The sequence below is a fragment of the Piliocolobus tephrosceles genome, chromosome 13, assembly GCF_002776525.5.
Source record: "Piliocolobus tephrosceles isolate RC106 chromosome 13, ASM277652v3, whole genome shotgun sequence".
In the NCBI taxonomy this organism is placed as follows: Eukaryota; Metazoa; Chordata; class Mammalia; order Primates; family Cercopithecidae; genus Piliocolobus; species Piliocolobus tephrosceles.
Genome location: NC_045446.1, coordinates 89,716,484 through 89,733,787, shown reverse-complemented (window position 1 = coordinate 89,733,787; position 17,304 = coordinate 89,716,484). Strand labels below are relative to the sequence as shown.

The 17,304-nt window shown below is 34.8% G+C and overlaps 1 protein-coding gene across 3 annotated transcripts in view; it reads right to left on the bottom strand.

The window, feature by feature from the left end:
• CNTN5 (contactin 5) overlaps positions 1-17,304 on the bottom strand; it is a 1,320,702-nt gene that overhangs the window by 513,966 nt on the left and 789,432 nt on the right. For 2 of the 3 annotated variants that reach the window (XM_023208001.2, XM_023208000.2), the window contains one exon: positions 16,829-17,050. The exons of the other annotated variant lie outside the window; for it this stretch is intronic. In XM_023208001.2, the coding sequence (XP_023063769.1) occupies positions 16,829-17,050 (222 nt within the window). The remainder of the gene's footprint in view (positions 1-16,828; positions 17,051-17,304) is intronic. 3 annotated transcript variants of the gene reach the window in all.

The window sequence follows — 17,304 nt, the reverse complement described above, 5'->3', positions numbered from 1 at the left end:
CAGCCAAAATCCACCAAAACAAAAACAGCCACTAGAGTGACCTCTGGTCGTCCTCACTGCTACGCTCCCACCAGTACCATGACAGTTTACAAATGCCATGGCAAAGTCAGGAACTTACCCTATATGGTCTAAAAGGGTGAGGTTTGAACAAACCACCCCTTGCTTAGCATGTAACCAAGGAATAACCATAAAAATGGGTAACGAGCAGCCTTTGGGGCTGTCTGTCTATGGAGTAGCCATTATTTTATTTCTTTACTTTCTTAATAAACTTGCTTTCACTTTACGGACTTGCCCTGAATTATTTCTTGCATAAGATCCAAGAATCCTCTCTTGGGGTCTGTATCTGGACCTCTTTCCTGTAACAATTAGATTACAGTCTTGCTGATAACCATCTTCTCTAGTTCAGACCACTTCATTGCTTACTACTTCGCTAGCATATATTTCCAGGCCTACGGCCTATGACAGGAGGTATTTAACCAGTCAACCATATATTTAGCTTGACCAGTTATAGTGCTCCAGTTTTTTAAATTAGCTTTCTACTTAATTCTTGAGCTCCAAGCCTTCTTCATATGGCCATATTCTGAAAATGGGTTTTCATCCCTATATTTCCATGCCTAAATCCTATTGTTAACCCTTCTAGAAGGCCCAGTGCTATTATGGATACATTTGTGTTGTATGGGTGCTGCTGTGGCTCTTGTTTTGGATTTTTAAGTGACTGATGTTCACCACAGACTCATGTAATTAAAAGTCTGACATTATGTCAGCTCTTTGACCACTGACAACTTTCCAGCCACATTATTTGCCTTTTCCCTATTGCCTCACCTCTGGGCAGGGTCAGAAGCTGGGCACCTCCTGCCTTGACTCCAGGGGAGAAGTTTACACCACACAAACCCTGGCCCACATAGGAACCCTTATCCCAACCCTACCTCATAACCACAATTAAAAACCCAAGCCACTCATTACTTTCTTCACTCAGGCTGTTTTCATACCAATGTGTCTTCTCAGAAAGCTTCGTGTTACAAAGAATCAATCTCTTCATACACTTTTTGAACACATGTGTCATCATCAGTTTCTGCTTCTGAACCAATTTTAGGTAGTGACGGTACTGATCTTACCCACCACAGGGCAACCACATACAGCAAAGTAGGACTCAATAAGCTGGGTAGAGGACAGAGTCTCCTTGGAGGGGAACATAAAATTTTTGAAAGGAGTTTGCATCATGGAAGCAATAGGTCTTCAAACAGTTAACTGAAAAATGGAAGGTAGACATACAAGAAGGGAAACTCCTGAATTACTCTGGATCGCTCTCTGGCAGCTTTATACCAGGAAAACAAGGTATCAATTAAATGGCTAGGGCAAAATGGTCTTGACTATGGAGGCAAGCCAAGAGCTAGCTGTGGAGACAGTCATCTGGAGTAGCATGAATCAGAGATGTTTAAACTAAACTTGTAAATTATAAAATCATATATATGTAGTCCTGTTCCTCCCTTACTCTTTTGTTATCCCCCAGCCTTAGCAGTAACCCCATCTATCCTAGTCTCACCAAGTTGAGAAAAACAATATGACATGGAGCAAAAGTACCTTACATCCATCTAGCAGTTTCTCAAAGTTTTTGAATTTTAACTATTTTATACTCTCCCTTTGTGACTGTCAGATAAAATTAATGAATATTCTAACTACCTGCAAGTAATTCTTTTAAAAATGATTTAAAAAGGACAAATAAAGGTATAGTCGTACACTGTAAAATTGTGGTTTGGTTTTTTCGTTTCTTGAAGTAAGGTCTTGCTCGGTCATCCAAGCTGGACGGAGTACAATGGCACAATCATGGCTCACTGCAGCCTCGACCTCCTGGGCTAAACCAATCTTTCTACCTTAGCCTCCCAAAGTGTTGCAATTACAGGCATGAGCCACTATGCCCAGCCTAAAATAATATTTAATTCATAAATGTACATTTTCAGTATGTACATTTTCAGAATTATAATAGAAAACATAAAGAAGCAATCAAGAGCTTTTGTTCACAAAATCCCCATGAATGCAGCATCTACAAATGGAAACTAATCCAGGTATCTAGAATTAGTGACTCAAAGTTCACTGGTGTTAGGTAGTATGTTTTCTAAATGGACAGAAACCGCTGGTTAAGTTCCGAACAAAACTAAGCATAATCTTGTAATTCATATAGTGTTTGCATTGAAATATCCACTGTATTTAAAAATACCACGCAATATAATATCAAGTAATATGATATCAAGTCAGATTATTTTACCAGATAATTATAAAGAGAATTTTCACTCACAAAAAATGCCTGCCAGGACACTTAAGAGTTCTGTGCTTTGCAATCATAGGACATTTAGAATTCCTGGTCTCTACTTTCTAAATGAAAGTAACATCCTTGAATAGCTGAGACTACCCTCACAAATGTCTGAAACACACTGAAGAAGGAGGTGATACAGCAACTGAGAATCACTGACCTAGAGCAAGAAACAGAAGACGATGGCTGCCTAAAGCTAGCCTGCTGTTGGCAGTAGTCTTTTCTGAGAGGATCTTGAACAGGAAGATCCAGTTCTACTATAAATTATGACTCTGGAAGTCCCATCTCCCTATCTCCAAGTGAAGTTTCTAGGAGCAGGAGTACAGATGCTCTCCAGCTTATAAGATTGCACCTCAATAAACCTATCATAAATTGAAAATATTGTAATTCAAAAATGCATTTAATTCAACTAATATACTGAACATCAGAGTTTATCCTAACCTACCTTAAAGTTGTTCAGAACACTCACATTAGTCTCCACATAAGCAAAGTCATCTAACACAAAGATTATTTTATAATACAGTTTTATCATCTCATGTAATTTACTGAAAACTCTACAGAAAGTAAGAAAGAGAGCGGCTGTATGGGTTCTCAGAGTATGGTTTCTACTGAATGCATATCACTTTCACACAATCATAAAGTTAAAAAATTGTAAATCAAACTACCTTCAATTAGGGATTGTCTGTATATTATCTTGTTATGCAGACAATAGTTTCCTTTATAGAGTCCTGCCCTAGGATCAAGTTATTGTCTGACTCTCTCTAACTCCTTCCAAAACTTCTGCCCCTTACTGATAGGCTACCCAGATACTAACTTTAAAACTTCCTTCCTTCCAAGACATTTTAATTATCATCCATCTGAGACTCCCGCAGCCAGGTTCTCTCAGAAAGCCTTGCTTTTTGGTTTTGGATCACTGTTTCGACTGTTTTCTTGAATCATGACCCAATGTTATCATGTCTCCCTCAATTCTAAATCTGCCTTTCAGGTTTAAATCTTCTTTTTAAACATCAACTTCTGTGCTGATTTTTCTCAAGGATTGCATCTAATGCCAGGCTCCAACCGTTCTGCCTGCTGGTTAGCTGTAATTTATGACTGTGATTAGCTTACTCATATGATGTAATATAAGTGTATCAGTAATATCATATAAAGGAAATAGCAGCCTATCATGCCCAATAAAATGTTAAGAAATGCCCTTTTAATGATCATTAGTATATTTCACGTGATGATTTGAAGGAATTGTGAAGTGTTAACCAGAAATTGTATTTTATGATGCCATAAATAGTTACAAGGTGAGAAAAACTTTTTGCACCATGTATCTTAGATGAATTCTTAAATAAATTGTCCAGATCTTCCTTTAACTTTCAGTTGTCTTTCAACATTGAAATGAATTTTATGAAACTTAAACAAGTATAAACTATAAAACTTTCAAGAATTTCTAAGAATTGAAGAGCATTATTTATTAACAAGTATAGTGATGAATGTTTCATGGGTAGTGTAGCATTTCATTGTACACACAACATAAATAAAGTGCAAGTCTAATAGGTTTTTGTCACTTTCGTACAGCTATAAAAGATAGGTCAGAAGATGCAGTAATGTTGTCACTTATGAAAACAATCAAAGCGCACCAACTCCATGTGTTAGGGTGATGCCAATGTAACTGCAGTTTTTGCCTTGCTGGGGTTTGCCACTGGATATTGGAATGCACTGTTAAATATGGTTATGTTATATATCATTTTCATGGGCATTTCTTGCTTTTTTGCTAATGACTTGTTACTTGCTTTTTTTTTTTTTAAACTATGGAAATGATGTTAGATAAAAAGCAAATTCAAGCAGTATTCTTATTCGAGTTCAAAATGGGTCATAAAGCAGCAGCGACAACTCACAACATCAGCAACACATTTTGCGCAGTAACTGCCAACGAATGTACAGTGCAGTGGTGGTTCAAGAAGTTTTGCAAAGGAGACAAGAAGCTTGAAGATGAGGAACTTAGTGGCTGGCCATTGGAAGTTCACAACGACCAAATGAGAGCAATCATAAAAGCTGATCCTCTTCCGACTACATGAGAAGTTGCTGAAGAACTCAGTGTCAACCATTCTACAGTCATTTAGCATTTGAAGCAAATTGGAAAGGTAAAACACCTCAGTAGGTAGGTACCTCATGAGCTGACCCCGCCACCCCAAAAAATCATTTTGAAGTGTCCTATTCTCTTATTCTATGCGACAACAATCAACCATTTCCCTATTAGATTGTGATGCGCAATGAAAACTGGATTTTATACAACAACTGATGACGATCATCTCAGTGGTTGGATGGAGATGAAGCTGCAAAGCGCTTCCTTAAGTCAAATTTGCACCAAAAAAATCAAAAACAAAAACAAAAACAAAAACACATGGTCACTGGTGGTCTACTGCTGGCTAGATCCATTATAGCTTTCTGAATCTAGGTGAAACCATTACATCTGAAAAGTATGCTCACCAAATTGATGAGCTGCACCAAAAACTGCAACGCCAACAGCCAGCATTGGTCAACAGAAAGGGCCCAATTCTTCTCCACCACAATGCCAGGCTGCATGTCACACAACCAATACTTCAAAAGTTGAACGAAGTGAGCTATGAAATTTTGCCTCATTCACTATATTCACCTGACCTCTAGCCAACCAACTACCACTTCTTCAATCACATCAACAATTGTTTTGCAGGAAAAATGCTTGCACAACCAGCAGGATGCAGAAAATGCTTTCCAAGAATTTGTAGAATCCTGAAGCACGGATTATTATGCTACAGGAATAAACAAATTTATTTTTCATTGGCAAAAATGTATTGATTGTAATGCTTCCTATTTTGATTAATAAAGATGTATTGGAGCCTAGTTATGATTTAAAATTCATGGTACAAAACCTTAATTACATTTGCACCGACTTAAGATTCACAGGATGCCAAACCAATAGGTCATCTTGTTGAAGGTGGACATTATTCTTTTCTCCTTTCCAATTATAATCCGAAATACACTATTGTGTTCAAAACTATTTAGTAAATATCCTATCGTGGTGTAGAAATTCAGCCTAAATTCAGATTTCAAGACAAATGAAGCAGTTCTTAAATAGATGCCTTCTTATTTAAAAATATTTGTAAAGCTCCCAGTAACCATGCACCACTCTAAGTGCTGAAAGAGAATAAAGAGGAGATATGAAATGGTATCTGCTCACATCACATATACTTAAACTGGTGAAAAAGCAGGTAAATATAAAATAATAAATGGCTCTAAAATTAAGACTACAATAAGAGAATAAAATCAAAGTTTTGATGAATGGTCCTAAGACTGTAAAGTTATTATTAGAATGGTCTAAATTTTTAAACTGGGGAAACTGGCATGGTGTATTTTACTCAGAAGAGTGTCATCCAAATAAAATACACTTTCCCCCTCTGAGACAGAATTCTCATTTTCATACAATATCATTTACATTTTGTGCTTGTGTCTCTAAAACAATTTATCAACAAAAAGTATTTTGAGGAAACAACAGAAAATTGTCACCAAAGGCGTTGCTTTGAGTCAGGATGCCACTGCCCACGTGCCAGGTCAAATCTGGTAATAAATCATGTTAATGATAAAATTTAGCCAAAAGTACTGACAACATAAGGCAACAAATTTGTAGATGCAGGAATCTTCCAGTTGTCAGAAGACAGTGCTAAACATTTTAAAAGCCTGTGTAGACACAGAGGATTTATAAACTGAAGATTGTGTTTACCACTGAGGGAATTAAAAAGAGCAAAATTATGTGCTTAGCTTTAGTAGAAAAATAATCTGCTTCCTCTAAGGACCACCATTTCTCCACCAAAAACAGCACTGCAGTCTCTGAATCTCAAGAACATGCTCCTCGCCTCCTCCCGCCAAAAAAAAGTCTGAGCTATCTAGTTTGAAACACTCTTAATCCAGACTGCCTCTATCCAAAGATGAAATATCTTAACCTAACCATCTCATCACAAATAGAAGAATGAAATGCACCCAACACTTAATTAAGTTGACTCTTACTAAAATCATAACAATAAAAACAGATGAAGTCAAGAACCAGTTTATATTTATAGAGGGAGGAACAGATATAGTGTCAGTTCTGGTTAATAATCCCTGCCTATGTCCCCTGAAAGTATATATCCTGCATGTGTCTGAGGTGTTAACTCATAAGGGCTTTCAATGCACTACCTTGAAATTTTTTAACTTTAAACCTTGGTCAATTTTTTAAATCACTTAAATGTCACTCTGTACTCAAATAACTACTTTAGAATAATTATTAACAACTCAGCTGTTCCTTTTTAAACCACATTATACCTCTTAGGTCTATGAAACATTTGCACTGACACAATTTCAAGGGATCAAAGCTATTATCCAAAATAACAATATCAGGTTGAAAACAGAGTAGATACTGAGGGCTTTTCTGTTTGCTCAATGCCAATGAGCAGTACTCACCTTTCTAGATACTGTTCCATTTCTCTTCTTTCTTTTATGAGACCAGCTCACAAGTTTTTATTCATTGACTATATGCATCTCCTCACCTCAGTCAAGTATCAATGAGTAACTACTGTGCCTTTCTTGATTATTTTCTATTATAAAGCCTGGGGATGATCAAAGTATAATATTTGAATTCTCTTTGCCTAATATGGGCCAGTCCACAATATTCACAACCATGTTTTCATTGTCATGCAACACAATAATTCTGAATGCAGCCTTTTTCTACACTCCCTAAATGTGGCCATATGTATAGCAAATTATCAGATTAACCTCTGTGCAAATATTTTTAAGTACATTAGAATATTTATTTTCACCATTTCAGATCACTAAAAATTTTGATGCTTCTTTAATTGTATCACCAGGGAATATCTGTTAAAGAATAGAGCTAATTGAACCAAAAGCTTCTTCATGTTTTTTTTTTTTTTGTAAATCACACTTTTCAAATATCACAACACAATCACTAAATTTGCTCTAAATGGAGTACCTTTGGTTGCTAAAATGATCTAACTACCATGATAAATAACAAAGTGGATTCAGACACCATGTTTTCTAATTCTCACTGGAAACAGAATATAGCAAGTACAGATACATTCCATGAATGTGTGAATATTAGAAACAACAGCTCACATTTAGATGGGATTTGTCATTGTTTAAGTGAACTACTATAATAAAATTTAATATCTGTGACTAAAATACATCATCAGCATGACCACTGAAGATAAAGATACATGATTTTAATAATGTAAATTCCCTTGAGGGTAGTAAAATAATATACGCAAAGTTCTTTTAGTTTTCCATATATCTTACTTAAATTTAGATAAACGATTCCATGATTCTGCATGTGTAAACAAAAACTATTTCATATTCACTGATACTTAACTTTCCATTTAATAAAATACCACAGGGTATCGACTATGATTTCAAGGTGTTTCCCCTTTAAAATTTATGTTCAGTTAATTGACACTGTAACAGTATTAAGAGGTGGGACCTTTAAGACATGATTAGGCCATTACTGTTGCAATTGCATTATCCATTCTTGCTCTCACTCTCTCTGCCCTTCCACCTCCACCATGTGGTGATGCAGCAAGAATGTCCCCACCAGATTCCAGCACTTTGTATTGGACTTCCCTGCCTCCAGAATTGTGAGCCAACACATTTCTGCTCATTTTAAATTACCCAGTCTGTGGTATACTGTAACCGAATGACAAAATGGACTAAGAAAGAATGCTATCATTAGTTTACAAAGAAGCAGCAGCCATTATATAAAGGTTCATAAAGTTTTTTTTCCACAAATTACTCTTATAATGAGCTATTCATGTTACTGATTTAGTATTAGACCACAATCATTGTACATATCTCTGAAGATCTACATAACTATTATTTTATTCTATTTCACACAGAAAGCATAACACATATGAATGTGCTATACAGTCAGGATACTTATCAAATACTTTCAAAACTTTAGAGATTAAAACAATAATAACTGTCTTGTGATGAGTTAATGTACAGCTTGCACACAGTGGATGGCCAATATCTCCTACAGAAAAAATTTGAAAAGTACATCTTCATTTAATAAACCTGTACAGATGTTTTACCTTCACTGCAATCCCATTCTAAATATGTTATTGACCAATCAAAGAAAAATAGTTGAGAGAGCTGCATAAAAATTTGAGTCAAAAACATTCAGAAAGCATTTTGAGTATTGTTATCATTATAATATACAGAGGTAAAGTAATTGTATAAAAGGGGCATTTAAGCTACTTTTTAGAGCCAATCTGTTTATAAACCTCTAAAAATACTTGTTAAAAATTTGGAAACAAAGTTATGTGTAAGTTATTACAGATATATACTTTGTCTCTATGAAGACGTTTCTGGGCCAAAACAGACCTAACAAAAATATTTGTTATCACTATATGCTGCTCGTGTTCCTACTGGAATTTACTCTAATGAATTAGTCTAGTCTTCTTCTACATTTTACCTTTTAATTTAATCCCACATGATTGGAATGCTATAATGGATTCAGGCTATTTATGTTATAATGTTGAAAACATTTCAGGACAAAAAGAAAACAATTAGACAAAATAAAACTTAAAAAGAACCAATGAATGGATAGGGCACAGTGGCTCATGGCTGTAATTCCAGCACTTTGGGAGGTCAAGGTGGGTGGATCGCCTGAGGTCAGGAGTTCAAAACCATCCTGGCCAACATGGTGAAACCCTATCTCTACCAAAAAACACAAAAATTAGCTGAGCGCAGCAGTATGACCCTGTAGTCCCAGGTACCAGGGAGGCTGAGATTAAAGAATCACTTGAACCCAGGAGGCAGAGGTTGCAGTGAGCCAAGATCATGCCATTGCACTCCAGCCTGGGCCACAGAGTGAAGCCCTGTCTCACATTAAAAAAAAAAAAAAAAAAAAAAAAAAAATGTCAATGAAGACAACTGCTCTGACCAAATACACCTATGTGGAGACACTCTAGTAGAATATAGGGTGATAAACTATTATTTTCTCTTTATTTCTGCTACTACTGCTTTCCTTGAGATAATTATCAGTTTTTTCCTTTATAAATGTGAAAGCATCTTTCTGACCCCCCTTATTTCCTTCCTCCTACGAGAGAGACTTTATTATTATTTTAAATCTGCATGCTCAGAGGTCTCTCGGGCAACTGCTGCTAAAAAGATTCCACTGATTAATCGAGGCTTGCTGTTAATACTGATAAAATTTTTAGACTCCTTAAAAAGAAGACTAAGTCTATTTATAATTTCATTGCAGCCATTCACACTTTGCTACAAGTATAATACATAACATGCAGGTCCTTAAACACAGGAGTGTGCTCTCTTACCTCTTTGCCTTTGAACACGATTTATTTTATCTATAATGTACTTCTACACATGCAATGTATTTTAGATCCAGTATCACTTCCTCAATTTTGATTCACTTAAACATACAACACAGGTTAGATGTGATGCCTCTCTTCTATGTTACCAAATAATACTGTATATACCTCTGTCACGATACCTATAACAACAGGTTGGATGTCTTTTGTGTGTATGTATGTGTGTCAGTTTCTGTGAACATGTGAGGCTACAGTACATTGAAAAGTGTGGACCTGCAAAGATGAAAGCAGGTAGATACTGCTTCTTGACTGTGAACTTAATTAAGCTATTCCCAGGCACAGTGACTGAATCTCAATATCCCAAACAGAACTATAATGCCTCAAAATGTCATTATAAGAACTGGTTCTTATCTAGAGTTTGGAAGGACAAGATGGCAGTGACCATAAATTGGTTAAAAATAAGAGGAAAACACAGAGTTGAGAGGGGGAAAATAAAATAATAAAATACCTCCTTTCTGTATGTACCTGCAAAGAAAACCAAAATTAAAACATAGATAAAAAATTCTATGTTGCAAAAAAAATGGGCAAAGTCAATAATAGGAATAAGAATTTATTCCAGATAAAATACACTTAAACTTCTATCTATCAGGACTTTAAAATAAATACGCTTAAGATACTCCAAAATACAAAGGCAGGAATGGACTTCCTTAAACTAAGTAAGCAATTATAACACACCAAAAGTGTAGAAGTGAAGAATAGACGAATCAGAAAAATAGCTGGATTTTGCACATTTGAAAAGAAAGACGTTACATTTTCTTTGAAATTATATTTCTATATTATATTTTCTTTTGAATTGTCTCATAAGTGCTGGGTCGATAAGCAAAAATAAACTTTTAGAAAGCACATAGTAAAGGTACAAAATGTCAAGCATTAGAAATAAGTAACTTCCACAGGGCAGTCTATTAACAAAGAAAATAATAACTAGATTGATAACACACCTGCCTGCTACAAAAGAGGCCAGCAGATATTTAAAATATTAAGGGAACATAACTATCAACCCAGAAATTTTACACCCTGCCAAATCATCTGTCACTCAAGAGTAATGGCAAAATAAAGATATGTCCAGACAGATAAAGACTAAAATAGTTTGTGACAGTGATATCCTTTTTAACTACAAAATGTGCTTTATCCAAAAAGTGAACACAGAGAGAAAAATTATAATGGAAGAAATTATGACTATAGATACTAATGTTACAGAAAATATAATTAAGTATTGATTATTAAACATATTTTTGTAAATAAGGGAAAATTAGCAAAAGAAAAAACAGTAAGTACTTAAAGCATGCAAATATTTTAGGTTTGAAAAAATAAAATGATTGAATAACATTATACTTGGGAAATTTCTTAATTTCATTACTGATAACCACTATAGACTAAGTTAATGGTAATCACAAAAGAAACAGTTATATGATGCAAAAAAGATATAAAACAAGACAGAGGAATTAAATATAGAAAACAATCTATCTAACACAAAGCAAGGGAAAAATGAAAACATCCTAAAGAAATAAAAGTGTGTGGCAGATACCAGCTACTTTTAACCAAACCTTTTCTGTGTTCCTCCTAACCACACAGCTGGCTATTTTTACAAGCAATGTTCCCAAATACAGTATCTAACACATATTATTAGACAAGGCCATATGGGCAAAAACAGAAAGACAACAGAAACAGAGTGATAGGGCTCTATATACCAACTTAACAAACACTATGCTATGCTTACTATGTTGTTATTTTCTAGGAGGCAAAAACTGTATGAGATCTAGGAATAAACTTAACTAAAGATGTGAAAACTATTTTCGAAAACATTAAACCATGTTACTGAAGGATTTAAAGTATGTTTGAAGATATTTGAGGGAGTGCTTTCACAAATTAGTGGAGATCACTGACATCAGTTAAATACACAGTACTCCAAAAATAGAAAACAAATGAAATCAGGTAATTACCGCGTATTATATAAAAAATAATCTCATGTAAACACCTAAATATGAAAATCAAAATTTACATTTGAAAGAAAATAAAAATTTAAGGTAAAAAGGGTTTTTTTTTTTTTTGGATATGAAAAGCACAGACTACAAAGAAAACATTGCTATATCACATTACACAAAAATCAAAAAATTCTGCTTAATTAAAGATACTACTGAAACAGTAAAAAGATAAGCTACATTCTGAGAGAATATATCTGCAATGCATTTAATCAATTAGTGACCAACTGATTTGTAAATTTTCTACAGTTCAATGAAAGTAAAATATTCTAATAGAAACAGTCAACATATGTGAATAAGAAATATGCATTAGAAAAAAACAGAATGTCCAATATTTGAAATTTCAACCTCACTAGTTAAGAAAATGCAAACTAAACCACAATAAAATATACTATACTCAAGAGACTGCCAAAAAATTATATGTTGGTGACAACATGGAGAAATAAGAACACTCGTATCATGTTGGTATAAGTGTCAATCTGGAAAGCAATTTGACGGTATCTGGAAATGTTACAATGCTTTTATATAAAAATTGCACTCCTAAAATACATTTAACACAATTACCAATGAGGCATGAAAAAATGCATTTGACATATAACAGCATAAAATTAGAAACAAACAAAATATTTACAAAAAGTGAATGGATAAAGAAATTGTAAAAGAGTCATAGTGCAGTATGCTTTATAGGAAATGAAATGAACTTAGAACTGAAGATATCAAGATACATGAATCTCTAGGATATAACGTTGATCCAGAAAAGGTGGATCATGAATGATATACACAGACTCATTGACGTAATTTTTAAAAAAAAATAGTACATAAACTTCATATGTATAGAAATACAGGCTTCATATATTATAGGCTTCATATGTACAGAAATATAAATACGTGCATATAAATGACAAAGTAAGTACAGTGGTTCCTCTAAGAGTGGAAAAAGTGGGAGACACAATCCAAGCAAAATAAGAACTCTCAACTTAAATTTTATGTCAAAAAATACTGAAGCAAATTTGGGAAAAGATTAAAGTTTAATGAAGTTAATAGATATAGTCACAAGAGGCTTTCATGAATTATTTCCTTTATATTTTAAATATTTCACAATTTCTAATGTAATGAATAAAGTATAATACATTTAATATAAACTGTGAGCAAGTAGTAGGAAGATTGAAATTTTATCTCTTCTAATTGCAGCATTTGCCTTTTTTTTTTTTTACAGATTTTCTCTGCAGCATCTGTTTATGTAACAAATAGAACTAAAAAGTAGGCCTTGTACAAAATATAAAGGAGAACAAAGAAGAATGCATAATCAAGACCTGAATAAACAAATCTGGGCTGAATGGAGGAACTGGCTTCCTAGAAAAGAATACCAACCTGTTGAGATGATCACAAGATGACACAGAAAATTAAAATAGAGGAAACATGTAAAGGAAACTTTAAAGCTATGAAACTATGACAATGATTTTCTGCAGAAATATAGAATTATACTAAAAATAGTAGAAAGGAAGCCCAGAAAATGAACAAAGATTATGTGTTGATTACCTCACAGCCTTTGTGGGTCAGGGAAGCAGGTCTGGCTCAACCCTTGCTCTGTGTCTTTCACAAGGTGGGAAGCTGTCTCATCCCAACGTTCGAATAGGTACAGATACAACTAGTAAACTCACTCACGTGACTACTAGTAGGATTCAAATTCCTTAGGGGTGTTGGACTGAGTGCTTCACTTACTCTTGGGCTGTTGGCCAGAGGCCATTCCCAGTGGGTCTGTCAATAGGACAGCTCTCAGCATGAGCTGATTTCCATCAATATGAGCAAGCCAGAAAGCAAAAAAGGCAAACAAGATGGAAGCCAGTGGCTTCTGTAACCCACTGTTGGGAGTCATATCCCATTACTTTATTTATAATATATTCTCCAGAAGCAACTTAAGAGCCATAGTCAACAGACAAAGTGAGAGATTACATTGTAAATGCCAAGAAGTGGGAATTACTGTGAGACATTTTAGTGTCTAGTCACTACAGGTGTTATATTTATTTCAGATTGTTTCTTTCAAGAAATAAAGTATCACTAAGTCAAGATAATGTATATTCCCTCTCCTGGTACTTATTTCCTGCTCTCATTCTCCCTTTGTCCTCAGTGGTAAGCACTGTAGTCAACTTGCTATCTCAAGTTCATGTTTTAAAATTATACCACTTATGTGTATCCATAAGTAGGATATATTTTTCCATTGTTTTAAGTAAGTGATATCAAATTATATATAATACTCCATAACACACCTTGTTCACTCTCTATTTTGAGGTCTATCCATTTTCTTTGTATTCACTTTAACAGTTTTAGTTCTCCATTAAATTAAAAAAAATACAATGTATCTATTCCCCTTTTGATGGACATCTGAGTTGTTTCCAACCTTTACTATTAGACACATATTGCAGTAAAGATGCATTTTATTTCCTTGTACTTGTATGGGAAGGTTTCTCCAAGTTGTTTATCCAGAAATGGAATTGCTTCCCCAAATTGCTCTGCAAGCTGAGTCTTTATATTTTTCATAAAAATCTTTGCTCTGTCTGAGGTATTTCTTGGCTTAACTATGAACAGGAGTGGGATGATTTTCTATTCAGGCTCTGTTAGTTTCCTCATTTTTCACAAGAGCATGTCAACCTCAGCTTTACTCTCTATTAAGGCTAAAGGGAATTACCTGACAAAAGCCATATGTCAGACTCCTGTCACAGAGAAAGAACTCAAAGTCGCATCTAGCTAAGATTTATAAAATGCTCAGAAGAGAAAACAGCAGTTATGCAAGATTACTTGGAAAATACTCAGATTATCCATTCTTCCTGACACTCTAAATATGGACTAAACTAAATTAGCAGAGGACTAACTTATATTAAATTCGTTCCCAGCCCAGAGCCTTGTGACTCAGCATCATCCACAGACCAGCAGCATCATCATCACATGGGAGCTTTTTGTAAGTGAGATTATCTTGCTCTACCTCCATCTTTGAAGGCGTGTCTTATTTTAACAGAGGTTTTATTTGTAAAGATTCAGGAGCACAGTTTTAGAGAATTACTTCTTCTCATTTTGTTGTTTCTGTTTGGGTTGCATCTGCCTTTACTAAAACAGATGAAACTCATTATCACGGATACAGTAAAAGTCATGTTCAGGTCACTCGCCATCACATCATATAAACTCTTAATGAGGATTTTCCAGAAAAAAAAAAACAAAAACTGTCTAATCAACATGTCAGAGAGTTGTGCTTTTACTGAATAACAATTCCATTTTAATGTTTGAAATACTGTGAAATAGGTAATTGACCAGATTTTCTTTCTTTTCTGGCTAATTACCCAAAACGGGACCAGTTCACAGTAGGTGTATAGGCATTAATAGTAGACACCTTGAATTGGTCTCACAGCTGGCTCCATTTTATGTCCCAATATTTATCGTTCTCATTATTTCCATGGATTTGAATTCATACTTATATTTACCATTGTGACCACTTTAACTGCCATTTGACACTAGAGAACAAGGAGGCAGAACACTAGTTAGGTGAAAATTATACCAACTATAAAAGTAGATCACAGTTCTGATCACTCAATTTTCTACCTTACTGCCATTCCACAAGATAATAACGCCTAAAGAAAACAAATCCAAACACACCTCTGACTGATCACGTTTCATATTAGGCTTAAGGGTAATAGTTAAAAACTCACATTAAGTATTTTGGAAAACAAAATATTTTTTAAATTCTAACAAAATGCTTACATATAATTTAGATGTCAACACTATGAGAAAATGCTCCACATGGCAACAAATGGTATAATCACAAAGGATAAGTTTGCCTGCACCTGGCACCACCACCTAATTGACATTCTCAGAATCTTCCCAGTATCTAAGTTCCTCCAAAATGTATCTTTGAATGTTTATTCTTTCATCAGTCATAAATGAAATGTAGCCTAAGTGTACTAGTCTTAAAATTATTGTTGATGTGAATAAAAATTGGCTATGATACCTATTAGCAGTGTGACACTGTGAAAAATACTTATCTGTCCCAGAGTTTTCATTTCTATAGAAGGCAGTAGCAGTATCTACTTCACATATGTGTTGAGAAAACTGAAACTCATTTCTATATAAAACAGACTGGACAGAGACTAGCAATAACAGGTGCCAGTTTGTCTTGCTACTAATGAGCCAGGCATTATTTTGTCAATAGATCCAAAAATGATAAAGGTAGAGAACATCTAGAAAATGTTGTTCAAACTATAAAGCTAATAGCTGTAGATCAGTCCTTAATTTAACTGATATCTTAGGGTTGGATGCATAGATTATTTCTTATTTTCCATTAAGTAATGCTAAGCATATAGTATATGTGCTATATACATATCATTATGTACCCTGTTTATTATTTTCTTCCACGGAATACACTTCCAGAAATAAAATCACTGGATTGAAGGATAGGTCTGTTTTATGTTTCTGATATTCACTGTCAAATTGCCCTCCCAAAAATGTCTATTTTTACTTTCAGTGTATGAATGCATTTAGTCTTAATCCTAAATTAGAATTGGTATAGAATGCAATTAAATAATAATGCACACAAATCCTTTAAAGATGTTTAGAGCAGAAGACTAACTTCCAACCAACACAGCTTAGCATTCCTCTCACCTTGATAAACTTTAGACAGGTTTCTTTCTGACTATAGTCTTCTAATTTCCCTTTCCTTACAGCATTTACTTTAGAAAGCTGCAATTGCAAATGTATTCTCTGCCACTTTGAGATGTAAATAGTCTTCCAGGCTCTCATCATTTTTATAACCCAGTAATGTCTGTCTCAGGGCCTGGGAGCTCTCCATTTGAAATGTAACCATCAAGAAACAGGGTCCCTATCTCCCAGTCTCTATGAGAGGGTAGTAGCCTAACTTCAATAAGCACCAATCAATAAACACAGATGGCCTAGTCACGTTAACCAGTATCTCCCCTATCATCCTCCAATTTTCTACTAGCTCACTCCAGCTTTAAAAACTCTCTTGTTTTCATTTTTAGCAGAGTTGAATTCAATCACTCTCTCCTATTGGAATAGTCTTGATCTCTACTGCAACAGTCTTAAATCAGTCTTCTTTGCCTCCTTTATTCTATCTGGAGCCATTTTTCTTTGACACTTACCATCTTGTTTGAAGGCATCTGAGGAATGATAAAGATTGATGGGGGAATAATAATGCTGAGCTGCCCCTCGCCAGCTAGGTGAAGAAGCACTCAGTGTTCCCAATGGAGGGTTGCTGTATCGTGGTCTGGTTTTGGAACCAAAGAGAGATGAAGATGAACTCTTCTTAATTCTTAACAAAGTGGCATATGAAGTGGAGAGACCAGGAAGAGCTTTTGAATATTCTGTAAGAGAAAAAATACAGTAAAATCTGAGCTTTGAGGAAACTGTTTTATTCTTATGAAAATTGTTTCTTTTGAAGACATTACTGAAAACCTTTGGAGCTGCAAGGAAATTCAGATTACAGTGTGAGTGTGAAAAACGTTACTTTAATATTTTTTAGTATTTTCTGAAAATTCTACTAGTTGTAATATTGAGGAGGGGAGGGGAGGGAAGGGGGAGAGAAGAGAGGAGGGAAGATGGGAGGGGGAGGGGAGGG